Source organism: Clinocottus analis, unplaced genomic scaffold (genome assembly GCF_023055335.1).
Source record: "Clinocottus analis isolate CAN_PGR_092001 unplaced genomic scaffold, fCliAna1.0.p SCAF_1, whole genome shotgun sequence".
NCBI lineage: Eukaryota > Metazoa > Chordata > Actinopteri > Perciformes > Cottidae > Clinocottus > Clinocottus analis.
This window is the reverse complement of record NW_027175820.1, coordinates 12,596,355-12,613,062: the sequence shown is the minus strand read 5'-3', so window position 1 is coordinate 12,613,062 and position 16,708 is coordinate 12,596,355. Positions and strand designations below refer to the sequence as shown.

The 16,708-nt window shown below is 39.3% G+C and overlaps 1 protein-coding gene across 2 annotated transcripts in view; it reads right to left on the bottom strand.

The window, feature by feature from the left end:
- myo1ea (myosin IEa) overlaps positions 1 to 16,708 on the bottom strand; it is a 44,914-nt gene that overhangs the window by 26,626 nt on the left and 1,580 nt on the right. For both annotated transcript variants that reach the window (XM_068573638.1, XM_068573731.1), the window contains exons 2-4: positions 2,826 to 2,969; positions 1,633 to 1,722; positions 510 to 604 (exon numbers count right to left, since the gene is read on the bottom strand). In XM_068573638.1, coding sequence (XP_068429739.1) covers positions 510 to 604; positions 1,633 to 1,722; positions 2,826 to 2,969 — 329 coding nt within the window. The remainder of the gene's footprint in view (positions 1 to 509; positions 605 to 1,632; positions 1,723 to 2,825; positions 2,970 to 16,708) is intronic.

The following is a 16,708-nucleotide window of genomic DNA, read 5'->3' as shown; positions in this document are numbered from 1 at the left end:
CATGCAGGTGTTCTTCCTGTTTAATTTGCTTTTTTTTTTTTTAAAGCAGGAAGTTCTTAAAAATAGCCACTATAACTGCTGCTTTGTTCCCATCTCACATCCTGAACTGAGGCCACATCCAACTGCTAGCTGTGCATTGTTTTCATGTTTGGGTATAAGTAAAACAATTTCGGCTAAAATGATGGAAAAACACAAAAGAAACATGTCACTCTCGCTCTCAGTCGATCAACTGTACCAAATTATGTTGTGGAACCTGTTCTGTTCTCCGGTTCCCCTCCCAACCATTATCATTACCTGTCGCGGCTCAGCAGCAGCTACGCTTTGTTAAAAGTACCTCACAGACTACATTGTACAGATCACTATCTCATACTGATATATAGAGTTGGCACTCACTGACACGAGGAGTGAGTTCATGAAATGAACCCTCAATAAATATCTTGTCACATGTGATTAGCTCTTGATGTGTAATAAAGGTTGAGAACGATGTGATTGTAATTTCAAAGTCTTACCTTATGATGACACACTGGTTCTCTCTGTCAATCATCATGTTTCTGTACATGTTATCTGCCAGAGCGTAGATGTGAGGAGGGTTCTCATACTGAGCCTGAGAGTTGACAAAAGAATTTAATTAAAATTGATGATCAAACAGCTTTTGTAACTTTAGAAGTTGTTAATCCAAAACAGTTGTTGGTGGAGCCAAAAAATATAAAATATAAATACTTTTGTATCATATACCTCTACTGTTGTCCAAATACACTTCACTGGTTCGACATATCCCAGCATTATGCTGAACATGGGCACTGTACTTTATTTTGACTCAATCCCGCATAAACAGCATAATGCTGCTTAATACCCAAACATGTGTTAAGCCGCAGATGAAAATATTCCTCAACAACTGCACTCCTGTTTGAATAACATTTGCAAAGAACTAGTGATCATCTGTTTCAGGAAATGAATTTGCCTTTTCAAAGAGACAGGCAGACACGGAAGTTTTGAGAGATAGATTAACACATGACTGAATTTGGTCCTTTTGTGGCGTTTGTTGACGCAAACAAATATTAAATATTTATTAACCCCACAGGCCTAGGTCTGCTCTGAATAAAACAAATAAAACAGCTTACAAATGCCAAATGTCTCGCCCTCCAACGTTGGTACCTTAATAATTGTGGGTTCAAGCAAATCTGAACAAATCAGATTCTTCTGTTGTTTCAGTTTGTAACACTACGCAAACCTGAACCCGCACTTAACTGTAATCTGCCAAACTGTCAAATCTGGCTCGTATGTTGAGTGTTTTCACAGTCAGTTAGGCTATTAGAAGTCTTTCAGTGTGTCCCTGGCTTCAGGAGACATGCCCACTCTCAGCAGGCCAAGAGAGGAGGCAGACTTGAACATGCTGTTCTGTGAAGGTACTGCCAAGTCAAGTTTCTGACATCAACATCTGCGCCAGTCCACTGGAAACTTCGCACTGAACTTACCCAGTTCATGTCAAAGCCTTTGTCCTTCACACAGTTGCCATCTTAACCACCAGACATATCAGTACTTTTACAGTATGAAGAGAGTTTTCCAGTCTGAATCTTTCAGACAACAGTAGTCATTTAAAGCTGGCCATAGGTCACATAGTATCCTACTTACTGCGCCTTGATACATCTCAACTTCTTTTTCCCCAAAGTAGGGCATCTGCTTGAAAGGGTTGATTGAGATGAGCACTGGACCAATATATGTCTGAGAAGGTTCAAAATTAAAGATCATACTAGGAAGACAAATCAGTTAAAAAAAACTAATAACACCAAATTAAAAAATATCTTATTGGAGGAACAAAAGTTATGTATTAATTGTAAAACATTCACTGCTTAATGGCAAAACATCTGTATTACACTTTTACAAAGAGATTATAAAACTCTACTGAATAGAAATGACCTAATCTAAGACTGCCATGATGTCATGAGTGCAACAGTGCAGCAGTGGAGTATTTGGTGATCAGGCCTGAGGCTAAATAAGTATTCAGTGCTTACAAATGACAGAGAATAGACCGGCCGTGTAACACTATGAGGTTTTATGCACTAAAGCCAAAACGCAGTACAAGGCAAATAAAGCTGCTATTGTGGGTGGCCCAGAGGGAACCACAGGCTTGGCAAGGAGACTGCACAGTTACGGCTATTTATCGACCCAAATCAAAGCCCTGACTTAGAGACGTTGAACCTAAAAGTGCCAGCATTTACTTAACTTCATATTCTTGAGCACTGCCGGAGCGAGGATGAAGTTTATGTAATGAGCTGCTCAGCATTGCTTTTCAAACAGGGTTATTCATTCATTCATTAAGTCATATAGTGTCATGAATAGCTTATGTGTGTGTGGCCACAGCTGCACTTTTGAAACCTAAACTTAGACTTTGTGCGATGCACTGTAAGAAAAAGACAACCCCGCCTCCATTTAAAATACCCATCACAACAAAAAATTACGGCAGCTAAAAAAAAAAAGACAGCAGCAATGCTCAAATTTCAAAAAGACTTGATTTCATCATTAGGCAATCCAGAATTTCTGACACCATTTTGTTCACATTTTGCACCATAGTGAGATAAACCCTGACTTCGGTGACGGAGTGGGAGATAAAAGGTCTGGGTGGAGGTGCGTACAGAGAGGCCCTTTGCCCCCTGCACATGGTAGAGACTGAGGAGGAAGGCGTTACCTCCCAACACTGACACTATTATTCACTGCTACAACAACACTATGAATGACCATTCAGCTATTCTGGGAATAGCAGGAATGAGACAGGGGCTCGGCTATTTCTCGTTGGGGTGTGAGCTGCAATTGTGAGCAAAGGATACAAAGATGTAGTCATCCATGTATCTCTTCTTGAGGTTGTCCACGATGGCGTCCTCATTGATCTTGCTGAGCAGCACCATGTCATCCACGCCGCTGAGTTTGACATTGTGGCTCTGCCAGTGGTACCGGTGGTGCCCTCGGCTCCCCTGCAACAAAACACACACAATGTATAATTGCTAGTTCACTGTGAAGGACACAATGAGACGACATGGACTAATCGAGAGTCTGACATCAAGGTGACACTGACGCACTGCTACGTGAATGAATACCGGCTCTGCAGCACATTCAGAGGCCGAGGTAGTGTCGGTTTATCACATAAATGAAATCCAAGGGGAAAATGATTATTACCACATCAATAACAAGTCAAATGTGTACACATTTTCTGATCTCAGCAGGACGATAAGCTGTGTTTACTTTGAAATAGTGCACGGTCAGTTTCCCAATAGTGCTTTGTGTTATTTGTCCAAGTGTTAAAGATGCTTCGTCCTAAATTTTGTCCACATCCTAACAATGTGGTTTGTTCCTACATTCCTGTTTTTGTTTTAGCTGAGTGAGTCTCCGGAGGACTGAGGTCATTCATCATGCGCTATGAGTCAGTGTTGTCTGGCTACTGTGGATGAGAGTCACAATGTGCTGTGGGGAGTGAGTCTCTTTCTCCTGGACGGACAACCACTCAAAACATCCAAAACATTAAGCCACACAAAAGTTAACTCTTTACTTCCTCCCACTTTAGTGAGGAAGTAATTGGAGGGGGAGGAGCAGAGAGAAAAACATCATTAATTCCGTCATACTGTACTTCATGTAGCAGGAGAGGATGAATAATATATTTTAATAATAAGATCATTTATTTATATTTTTGATCCTGCTAGAGGAACGGTTCTTTGGATGTCAGTCCATCACTTTGGTCCAGAATGAAATACCTGCACAACTAGAAGTAGAATTGCCATGACATTGTGTACAGACGTTATGTATAGAGGATGAATCCTAATGACGTTGGTGATCACGGACTTTTCATCTAGCAGTTGAGGCGTGAAGTAAAAATATCCAGAACATCTCCTGAATTCACTTTTTCTCAATCGCTGTTTACAAGGTCAAGGATAAACTTACACCGCCAACTGCACTCGGTTGCCAACTTTATGTTCTGAGTGTCAGAGGTTGTATTGTCATTCTGATTTAGTACATATTGTACAGCCTATAAATTATCTTACAATGCAAGAATGAACAGTGTATATACACAATAGTCGGAACTTACACTGACTAATCTTTAGTTATTGAAACAATCCCTCTTCAAAACACCAAAACTGGGAGTAAAACAAGAAAAATATTAAGTCAATTAAACAAAAACTGCCATGAGCTAAACTCTGATCCACACAATAACACCACAACAAAATAAACCAATGGAAAGTCAATTTGCATTTAATAATTTACACTAAATTACTTGGCAAAGGTGGAAGGCCAGCAAGCTTTTAATATCCTCTAGGTCCAAGAAATTAGTCGCCCTAGAGTCTAGAGCGACTTAGTTCTTTACAACAGCTGAGTGAAAACCACTTAGCTTGGTCATATTATGGGCGATGACGAGCAATGTTCACAGTGCTTCATCCTAATGCAGTGGGCTTTCCCCTCTCAGAAGGCGAAACTCAAATTATAGCTTAATTAATTCTCTCCAACATGTTTTACTGCTTTTTAGTTGAGGCAGAGGGAGATGCTGACTTCCTTCTTTCCTTAGCAACGACGACAGGTTGATGTCCCTCGCGGGGACAAAAGCACCTCCTGACAATTAGTGAAAGGAGGGGAGGAACATTTGAGAGGAGTTTAAGAAGCAAATTCAGATTGTGGACAAGGATGACGTGCAGAAAAAAAACTGGCTCCAGCCTTCTACTAAAGTCAATTTAGTTTTTGTAATGCCAAATGAACATTGTTGTCTTTGTGGGATCTCAAGCTGTTCAAGTTACAATATTTAAAACCCTTGATTTGGTTGAGGAATAGCTTCCTAAAGGAAACAGGGTAAAACCTAAAGAGCCACGAAGAAGAGATCCACCTTTCAGGACAAACAGACAATCAATAGAAACAGAGGTTTAACAGTTTCCACTGTTCCTTGTATTACGCATTAACTCTTTTCATTCAGGCCGTAGCTACACCTACTTATTGAAAGTACTTTGGCAGATGAAACCATTTTCTTTAAAAGCTGCCATTAAGAGAGAGAGCTGGCCCAGCGAGTGAAAACAATTGACGATGCTATATTTAACCTCTCTCTGCTATGTCTGGAATGAAAGTGTGCAGAATCCAGAAGGGAGAGGTAACAAGCTGGAGACGTAAGAAGCAAACCTCCAATATTTTAAGGATTGTACATTCTGTTTTGATTCAGGCCTTGTTTAATGAGGCGAGAGGACAAAGAACATATTCTTATGTACAGTAGTGACCTTAGGGATTAGCTGCACAGCTACTTTGTGTGCATATTCGCACACAAAGCCTTCCGGGTGGAGAAATGACCCGACTGCTCAGCTCCATCGAGCTGAGGGACGTTTTACTCAAGTGATTTGGAGGGCTGGTGGGTCACTTCTTGTTTCCACTTTAAAATTGCTGTTATGGGGAAAGTTTTGAACCGTTGAACAAGAAAATGCTCCTTCATATTGCTATTAAACATACTTTTATCAATTTAGCAAATTATGAAGATATTTGTGTAAATGTTTTCCTGATTTCTGGATAGTCGTGTAATGTGGCTGAAAAGCATAACCCAATGAGGTAGTGGCTGCTCACTCACTTCTACATGTATTCCTTTAGACGGTAGACGTTGTACAGTACAACCTTCATTAATACCGATAAGTCAATTTAACACATTTTAGGCAGTACAACATACATATTATACATCAAGCATAACAATTAAGAATGCATGTATTTTATAGGTGCTATAATAAGAAATCCCAGATTAAAAATGTTTCAGATTGAAAAGAATGATGATGATCGTACGTTGAGAGGAGTGTGTGTGTGTGTGTGTCTGAACTTCATAGGTATGAGATGCTCATTAAGGTCCCACTGAACCCTTACACACACACACACACACACACACACACACACACACACACACACACACACACACACACACACACACACACACACACACACACACACACACACACACACAACATTATCACCATGAAACCACAGACTTCCTCCGTAGCACAACAACACATGGACTCATTAAAGACTCGGCCGTGTTCAGAGTCAGGCAGTTTGATCAGAATATCAGATTTCTTGACAGATATTGTGACGACAGTTATCAATGGAAGAAGGAGACAGTTTTAACTTCATTAGTTTTCCCTTTGAAAACCAAAGACTTCCAAACCATCCAACATCAAACTATGGGACCAGACCTTTTCTTAGAAGTTAAATACAAAGGAATTTCAATACCAGTCCTGATCCATAAGCCCAGGGTTTCCCTCCATGAAATACCATTACCATATATGGAGAGTGCTGAGCAGCTCTGGCTCGGGGGACAGGAAATGGCTGGGTTTGATTCGGTATCATAAGCGGCACTTTTCCCCTCATTTCTTCCTTCTGTGCCGTTCTCCTTTTGCTCCCAGGATCTTACACACAGTCCACCATGTGTTAGGACTACATTTGTGCTCTGCCCTCTGAGGCAAATCTGGATAAAAGCCATACGAACAAATTCCTCTGTTCTAAAAAAAGAAGCAACTCAAATTGTTATTCACTGCGTACCAAACCTCTGTAGAAAGAGCACAACCTCTGTACAAGCAAATGATTGAGGATGAAAATGTAAAGCTGAGAACATGTGGTGAAGGTAAACCGAATACTGGTGAAGTATCCGTTTCAGCACTGGACCACGCCAATTCTCCTGTTTGTCATCATCAGATCCGAACATTTGAAATCAAACTGCAGGATGTGTTAGTTGAAGCATCTGAAGCTAAATCTGGCTTAACGACTCAGCCTTCTTAGTGCTACATGCCGGACTTACTGCTCATGTACTGAAGGGATATGGATTTCAGAGGATACGATTTTGCCGTGGGCCTGGAGTGGACCGCTTTAGGAAAGACCCTGTGTCTGATAAACCCTCACGTATTAGATTAGAAGTGCCACCATGTACCAGCAAATTTGACCTGGTTTCTAGGGTCAATGTTGCTTGAAAATGTCCTGTTCCAGAAAATGTTCCTATTCTAAAAGACACATTAAAACAATTATAGCTTCGACAATAAACACAGTAAATGTTTTTGTTGTAAAAATAATAATCCGTCCTCTTACTAAACTTAATAATCAGAGCATACACACACAACAGATTTTTCTCAGACGCACTAACTGCATGATGATATATCACTGCTGTTAATATTTCCTCTTTAGTTGACAAGCAAGCTGTGGATGAAGGACAATGAATAACTGTCCGACAGCAGTGAGACAGATGTGACGGTTATTCACAAACGTTTGTTATCAGTACTCATCAACAATTGTGTTTTGAGAAGCCTGCTGACAAAATAACTAACCATAAAGACCAGAGTAAAATTTTGATAAACATGTGGCACGAACTAAAGCACAACTGAAGGGTAATTCCAGTCATTGAAGATTGTTTCCAAAAAGACTCAGTCCTATGAAATTCCTTTTGTTTTTTGTTTTGTTCTGGTCATTTTTGTAAAGGGTTTTGCAGAGTGTAAAGTATGCTGCCTGGCCAAAAAAAAGTGGCCACCTGGATTTAACTACTACTGCCTACTGTACAAGCCTGTGGGGGCATTGCTATGATCTGGGGTTGCTGCAGTTGCTCAGGTCTAGATTCAGCAACGACCAGGTTATTCCATCAATAAATTTGTTCTTCCCTGATGGCACGGGCATATTCCAAGATGACAGCGACAGGATTCATCGGGTTAAAATTGTGAAAGAGTGGTTCAGGGAGCATGAGACATAATTTTCACACATGGAGTCCAGACCTTATACCCAAGACTTTGTGCAGCGGTTAGACTCTACCATCATCAATACAAGATCTTGGGGAGAAATTAATGTAAACAAAATAGTCGCCATCAGAATACAATTGAGCTTAGCATCCATAGTCACAGTAAAAGCACTGAGGGGGCTATCATTATGATTTTGAGTTGTCGTGATGTGTGATTTGCTCAGCTCAGTTTTTGACTTGATGAAATAGTTATTCCCTGATGCATGTTGGCTATCACACTGTAACATGACCTTCAACAAATCTGCACAATATTCTTAAAGATAAAATATTTTGTCTTGATGCAGCAAACGTGCAGAACACTTCAAGCACCATGCCAGTGGTTTTACATGTTTTAGCCCATTCACTTTAAATCATGTATTCTTTACGCCATTGAGAACCATTTCACAAATTGTACCATAAGGTTGTTTTTTTTTCATAGATTTCCTTCCCTCAAGCAGTTCATTTTAGCACGGTATTAAAATCAATGTACAAAGACTTAAAACTTGCTTGTGATAGACAACCTATTATCCTGCACAATGAGTCAGCTTCATTTGTTTGCCAGAGTTACATAATCCTCAGTGACGTCCTGTAGATCCTTGATGATAGGTTCAAGAATTTCCCATCTGAAAATCACATTTGTAATACAAGAGAACCAAGTTCACGTTGAGCTTCCTTGAGTGCACCAACTCCCTTTTCAAAACAGTCCCTGCTCACAACTGTGTTATCACATGACCACATACTTTTATTGTAACACAAAAGACACACAAATGTATGCTTTTACAGATTACCTATCTCATTATCTCACATTATAAGTCAGTCCTTAAAGTGAGCCTGCTAACTTTGTAGCAAACCGGCTTCACTTTCATCAGCAGGCGGAAAGCAAGACGCAGAAATCATACCTTTGTACGAAAACCGTGGAACCATATATGGGCAAGTATCTCTTGTTCCCCGTGTTCATATATATAAACCCAAATAAGTTGTTTTTTCAAATATATATATTGTAATAATAATAAAAATAATAATATTACATCCAGCATGATTCTGAGCAAGATTTGAACCATGGTACCATGGAGGTTTTGGAAAGGTTAGGACCTAAGGAATCCAAATTCGCAACAAAAACCACTGCAAAACAAAGCTTTGATATATTGGGAAGGTGTTATAATAATAAAAAAAAATGTTTCGTTCAGTTCAAAAATAGAAAATTTACTTATTTTATGGGAAAACATTGTTGGATTACATCCTCCCTTTAGCGAAGCTTCTGCCTTCAAAATAGTCCGCTGACAGAAAAAAGAAGAAGCTGTAGCCGTTTTGTGATTTACAAGTAGGTATAGGAGGTTACAAGAACATGGATTAATTTGTTAGATTCCCACAAGCCTTACGGTTACGTCAGTGTGTTTGTTATTAAAATTTAACTTGGAAAAGGGGTACTTATCACTAGTTTAGTAAAACGTTATGTTGCTGCAGAAGGTTCATAGGGTTACGTAACACAAGTACTTAAATTTCACAGTTACTTTAATTGTTTTTACCATATGTATATTCTCACAAGGGTTACAGTATTGTAGCACTTTAAATAAAGTTAATACACATTGTGGTTGTAGAGATAATTAAGTTTATGTTTTAGAAAATAGAACTGTTTCTCAGAAATCAGGCGCTGGGGAGCTCGGAGCTAAAAAGGTTAATACCGTCCAAGTCTTTCATAATTATTTCTGTCAAGAGCTACTACAAGACACTATTTCAAACTACTAGGACTAAAATAGGAACCAAGACTGTCCACTCCTGAACTATGACAAAATAGGTCAGGGAATAGCTCCAAAACACATACTGGCGGTATCCACGCCAGTAATGTGTGGGTTGATTTGACAGATTTGTTCCAATACTCTTTATTGGAATCCAAAACATATCTTTGATCTAAACTATGCAGCTTAGGGAGGTATTATTCTCTAAAACAGTATTTCCACCTGGTCTCTCTTGCTTACGTTTGCACTTTGTCCAGGATCACTCATTGAGTAATCAGACCAGAGCAGATGAAACTGCTGACTGAGATGGTTAGCCTTTCCAAGGTAGAGGGAGACGATAAACAATGATGAGAGGAGTGAGTGTGTCTGAAATTCATTAGGTATGGGATGCTCATTAAGGTCACACTGAGCCCTCTCACACACACACACACACACACACACACACACACACACACACACACACACACACACACACACACACACACACACACACACACACACACACACACACACACACACACACACACACACACACACACACACTTCAAGGAATATCTTAGTGCTGAAATCTCCAGATGAGCCTGGCGCTTGATTAAAGAATAAATCCAGACTGAATTAAGAAAAGCTTCTCTAAACTAACTGTTGAAAATTCATACAATATGCAGTCTAAATTGTGGTGCCACAAACAACATGCAGTCCCATTTGGCTTAACACCATACAGAGGAGGAAGACGAAAGCTTTATGTTGATTTACCTGCAGTGACTGTGAAAAAAATATCTATAGAGTCTGTTTTGATTGTGAGGAAGAATACAGTATATAGCCAAATATAACACTAAAGAAACAGTCTCTTATTTCCAACATCTTAATACTGATCGTCCTCAACAGTGTCAGTCAATTGTTAAAATTTCAGCCACAATGCTCATGGCCCTTGCCTGAGGTCCTCGGCTAATTGTTGTCATATGTTAAGTCCGTGGAAATGGTGTACGGGAAATGTGCAATGTCTATTATTAGTGATAATGACTATAAACCTGTTTTCTCCTTTAAGTGATAAACACCTGCACACACAGTAGAGGATAGAGGGAAGCACAAATGATCTTTAATGGTGACAGTGGCCACTTGCATGTTATTGGGACTGCAACAATATAAATAATGCAGACCAACAAGCTTCTCACTTTATTTCCATGTCGAGATTTCTCACGCTGTTATTGATCGGCGCTGCAAGAGGTCACACAAGAGGGAGGATAAAAAAGAAGTAAATCATTCTACTAGGATTTGGTAACATGAGCACTGACTGGTTGTGATGATGTTATACTGCTGTGCCTGCAGGGCAGGGCTAAGCACGTCTCTCCTAGAGAAAGAGGACATAATGATCAAGTGTAAACAGATACTGGACGACTTATAACACATCTCACAATGAATACAGAGTTTCAGCTTGTGATCAGCACTTTTCTTTTTACCACGAGTAGAGTAAAACTTTGGAAACTTAAGAACAGCCGACTTTAAACTTTAATCTCAGTCTTTGAAGTGGATGACAACAAGTCTGCTAATAAAACTAAATATCAAAGACAATTTTGTGTAATTTAGCTTAGGTCTTCAGAGACGTGTCACAAAGTAATGGACATCTTCTTTTAGAGCAGCCCCAGTAGTGGTTGAATGTAAACAACCATCTGCAGTGGAAACTCATTCATAGTCATGCCTTGTACCACAACAGGGCTGCAGTGTCAAGTTTCAATCAACGGAATCCAAACCAGCATCTTCCCTCGTGGTAACCAAACACATGCAAATACATGTCAGACACAAGCTGGAGACTCTTTCAATCTGAATCTGAGGAGGACGGAGAAGCTCGACAGAGTGAATCATTGGTTTGGGAAAATGCCACCAAACATGCCAGGGCTTTCTGCGCTTCATGCCACTCATGAATTATCTTAATGCCACCATCACTTCTTCAGATGTAAGTAGAAAATCATGGGCTCGTCAAATTTGAGTTTTGACAAATAAATGGAGCAGAAAAAAATAAAACTGAATCTGGCCTTTAGAGAAGTAATCTTTTTAAGTGGGTTGTTAGCATTTTACTAAAGATGGCTTTGATAATGTCAGTAACCCAGCTTTCTTTTTGTTTTTTGATGAGATAATAAAGCCTCCAGTTATTCATAATATACCATGGAGAGAAGAGCCCTAACATGCGACAGTGGCCGTTCTCTTTGATAAACAGCTTCCAGGACAAAAGCCAATTACTAAAGTCAAAGTTTACAAAGGTCTCCAACAAAGCTTCCTGCTGAATCTGAGCCACTGTATCCCTGAACAGAAGTCTTACGTTTTCTCTGTAAATCTAATATCTCGAGATATTATTTTAACAAATAAACTTAAAACAGAAAACAGGTATATTGTTGAAAAACAAGTCAAATTATAGGAAATATTTTGCTCTGTGCCGAAACTGTTTGGGTCTCAAGTGCAGTGCTGGAAGGCTGACATTAGTCAAAGGTGCCTCAAGTGACTGTGAGAAAGCTCCCGTTAGGTCAGACAAGGCGGTCCCTGCGCTTTAATATAAGAGCAAGAACACATTGTCCCTTAAAAAAACGCTGCTTGTTCTCTAGAGAGTTTTTAGTCAGATCTAAAAAACAATGGAAGGCTCGATAGCCTTTAATATTCATGACAAAATTTACTATCAGTAAACTAAAACCGCTTTGGATTGCATATATATATATATATAACTGTGATGACAAGTGCATTAGTGTTTTCTGTTGCAGGTTCATTGTGTGAAGGGGCGTGGTGCATACACATGACAAATGTGAGTTTAATGACTTTCAACTCAACCAAAGTGAGTACAGTCATAATGTACATTAAAAAAAATGACTCAGCTGTTTAACGCAGGCACTGATGGTACAGAAAATCTCTGTGCTGCTTCTCAGTATGCGGTGAATGGAGCACCAGCCTGCGATGGTTGATGATGCATACTGTGATTCTCATAATTAAAGAGCAGTGCTTGAGTGTTGAACAAAAATACACAATACTCTTGCACATGTGTTCATCCTGACTATCTAAAAAAGATGGCAAGAAATGCCAGCCAGTTTCATAAATTATAGGTGGTGACTTAAAACAAGAAGTGCATCAAAGTTTGCCTTGAGCTTGATCTGCTTATCCGGCTCCATGTTTTCTATCAATTCCAATCAGATCATCAGACGATAAAGCTGGTGAATGTCCTGGGGCATGCTATATGTTTCATAATGTATTTAGGTTTGTTAATGTTATTGTGACCCAGCTGGACGTTAGATAGATGTGTACTTTATTAATCCCCTAAGGTAAATATTTTAAAGAGGATATTCAAGAGGATATACAGTCACTGCATGATTTCACGGTGAGAAATGCACTGACTCATCACCACCATGAGGCATACGCCCAAAAAGACAACTAATTCAAACCAGCTAATTTTAAATTTGTTTCCAGTCAGTTACTTCATTTTTCTCCAGAAAAACACAACAGCTGACAAGCCTTTTAAAAGCTTTGACTCAGTTCTTGTTGTGTCTACCATGTTTTTCCCACATGGTCATTGCTAAAAATATTAACTCACAACTTAATATTCAAATAAGAGAACATCACAACTGCTCTTGGATAAATAAAGGCTTTTTTTTTTAACTGAGCCAGTACAGTGTCTCTGTGAAGAAGTAGGTTTAAACAACAGCAATCAGGCCAAACAGACAGCAAGTGACGACATAAAGACAAATGAGATGGACATAGTAGAAGGCCGAACACTGTCTGGCATGAGACGATGGGAAGCTATGAGAGATGACCGGAGCACAAGAGTCTGCACTTGTTACCCGTCAATGATGAAGGAAGTCGTACATGCAAATATGCGGCTATGACAGAACACTGCTTGGTTCATGGTCTGTAAACATGGAAAACAAACTAAACAAGCATTGAAGGACGTTACATGGAGCCGGTATTTGAGAATGTTCTAAAAACAGTTGAGCAAGATCATTTAGATTAACAGCATACAGCTTTAAACAACAACAAAAAAAGGTTTCAGCACAGATGCTTAGGTGCTAGTAATAATAATAATAATAATAATAACAATAATAATAATAATAATAATAATAATTTCAACTTATATAGCGCTTTTCTAGATATGCAAAGTCGCTTTACATTATGGACAAGAGACAATGACAAACGGAAGAGAACAGAAATGGGAAGACAGAGCAAACAAAAAGAACATTTTAGTTAACAAAAAAAAGAAAGGAAAGTAAACTGAAAAGGCTGCGTGGGGCATAGCGGAAGGTAGGTGCAGGTGCTAAAAAAGATGGATAAACTCTGACAAAACAATATCATCAACTTCACTCCTACTAGTTTGATGGGCATGTTCACTGACAGTGAGAACACAAACCCTGAGCAGCTGCAGATACAGCTGTGCCTAATGTGACACCTTATTTCAATTTCCAATTCAAACATGCTGTGGAAAAACGGAAAGACAAAAGAAAACTAAACCCCTGCATTAACAAGTTAAGAGGTTCTGAGAGGCAGTACTTCGGCACAGTGGTGCATTGGTCTCAATGCTAACTTCAGCATGCAAACATGCTCACAATGACAATGCTATCATGCGTGCAGCAGATTTACCAATCTCTCTGGTCACCATTGATATCTGTGCCAAATTTTATGGCAATACATGCAAAAGGTAATGATATATTTCAGTTCGACCAAAAGTAGTGGATGCATCGACCAGCATTGGCATTCCTAGAGCATGTTTAAAAATGTAGTTACTGTCACCCTGCTACAGCTGATGTGATTCAATTTAGACCCCATGATAACTCCATAAAATATTACAGCTGTTTAATTATTGTCCAGTTAATCTCAGAGAAAATGTGTCCAGTGCTCTTTTCAGTTGTTGTGTGTATCCTCTTCTCATCATTTATAGTGAAAACATGCCAGCTGAGAATACAAAACCAGAACTACTGTCTACTTACAGTGCAAGTAGACAGGCGTCTTTGGTTTTAAAACAAGGCTGAGACATGTGGAGGCACACTGGGCAGCTACTCTGAACTCTTGGCCACAGGAGGGGTAACACACACAGAGCTCACGGGTCCCAGTAAACAAACTGAGGCCCAATCTCCACCCTAAACCCTCAAGCCCTGAACCCTCAGGGACTCACTGACGTCAGCTGCTAACTGGTTGAGTGTGAGAGTCTGTGAGGGCTTGATGGTGTAAATATGAATGGGACAGCACTTTACTGCAACATCACGTGACTACATAAAACAATATTGTGTACAATTGTTGATTAATTCTATTATTTTTATTCATTGATTTGAACGTCCTACTAACGAGATGTGAAATCATTTTATATCATTTATTTTCACGTTTCCTGCAAAACTAAATGTTTGATGAATATACACAAATATATCATTTCTGCTTGCTTTCTTCCTATTCATGTGTTTTTATGTTCCATTTTTAATCCATAATGTTGTAAAGGTAATTTATTAGGCTACATGCCCACGTGCCTCCTTGTTTACGTCTCTATTCTTCCATTGGGAACTGCTGGTTTAACCTCTCGTTGCAATGCATTGTGGGTAATTCCCTTAGACAAAGTCAGCATCTGATGTCGACTTATAGAAAGGGTTCATAAAGGGCTGAAAATGTTTGCCATAGAGCCCTCTGGCACTCCACAATTTGACAATGGGACACCTCGAGACCCTCAAGGACTTCACGTGAGCGCGCCTCAAAGTCCGTAAGGGTGGAGATTGGGATTGGGCCTGAGTCATGCAAACAGCTGGGGCCTCCTCATCTCACCACTTCCAGAGTTCAATATCATGTTTCACAATTACAGGAATACTAGAAGTCTTGAGCGTCCCGATTAAATGTGAATAGAAATATATGGGTTTTTTTGGTAAGTGGCAACACTGAAATAATGTTGTTGAAATAATGCCATAGGATCTTTTATTTTTAACTTTTTTTAATAAAATAAATCCAAAAGGTGCCATGTCACCTTAGCTTATGTATCTGATCTAACAGCTACTGTGCAACAATAAATAAATAAGGAAGAAATAACTATTTGTTTTCAGTTATCTAGACTCAGACAGAGGAATTGTGCAGGAAGATGTAACACTTCAATATTCAGTTTAAGATTTCAATAAATCAAATCAACTGTAAAATGTTCCACCATAGAAGACAGATGCTTGGCTCCATGCCTGAGTTTTAAGAAAAAACAAAATGTGTTGCCAATTAAGAAGATGAGGTAAGTAATGGAGTACATTATTATGAGTGGGGTGCATCTCTACAGTGTTTGATTATGAAGGTTTTTGATGTTCAACATTTTTCCTGACTGGATGGACTCATGTGCAACAACATCTAAAGCAAGAAAAAAAAATAGTACCACTACCTGCCTGCAATAAATTCAAAGATTAAATAATAAAAGCAATTGAAATGTTGCATCTCTAAGTTGCATTTCCGTTAAAAAAACAAAAACAATAATGGTTAAATTAAGTAAAAATTGTAATCGGCACAAGTACAGACTTATACAAAGTGAAAAGCTCACAAACTTGATGTAGTCAACAACAGATGTTTACGATGTGAAACGTATACTCTTCTTTTATCCAGAATGATTTACAACAAGTGCAACAGTAGAAGAAACCAACACTCGTTATGTCTGTCATCACAAATAGCGGAGCATTGAACACACAGTTTTGTCACAAATATGAAACTGGTCGAGAGTGTGCGAGTGTACTGAACCACAGCGACAAGCCTAACAAGTTCCCCAGGTCCACAGATTGGGTGTTCGTCCTGTTTCAGGGAGACGGCTTGAATTCCTGAGCAAATCTCTACAGCAGTGATCGGTTTGAAAATGGAGCGCCAGCTTTGAAATGAAGGGAGATGGGGGTTACTCAGTACGCACCTCCCTGTAGGAGAAACTAATGCAAACCATCTGCTGTCATACCGACTTGCTATTCAGCATCTGGCAGAGAAGGAACCAGTGAGCGATGCTGCTGTCTGCTCTTCTAGACAGTTAGGCTGACAACCAGACTTTCTTCTGCTCTCTACATTACAGCTAATGTAATCTCTTTAACTGATGATACGCTCTTTGTTTGAAAAAATAATACAACAATAGGTGTTGTGATCACATCTTAGAAGCCGTTCTTGAAACCGCTCTATAATCCTGTCGAAGCTAAAAAAGTGTTTTAAGTTACCTCACAAGAAGAAAACAAATGTCCTGACTGCTCTTTCACTCTCCAAC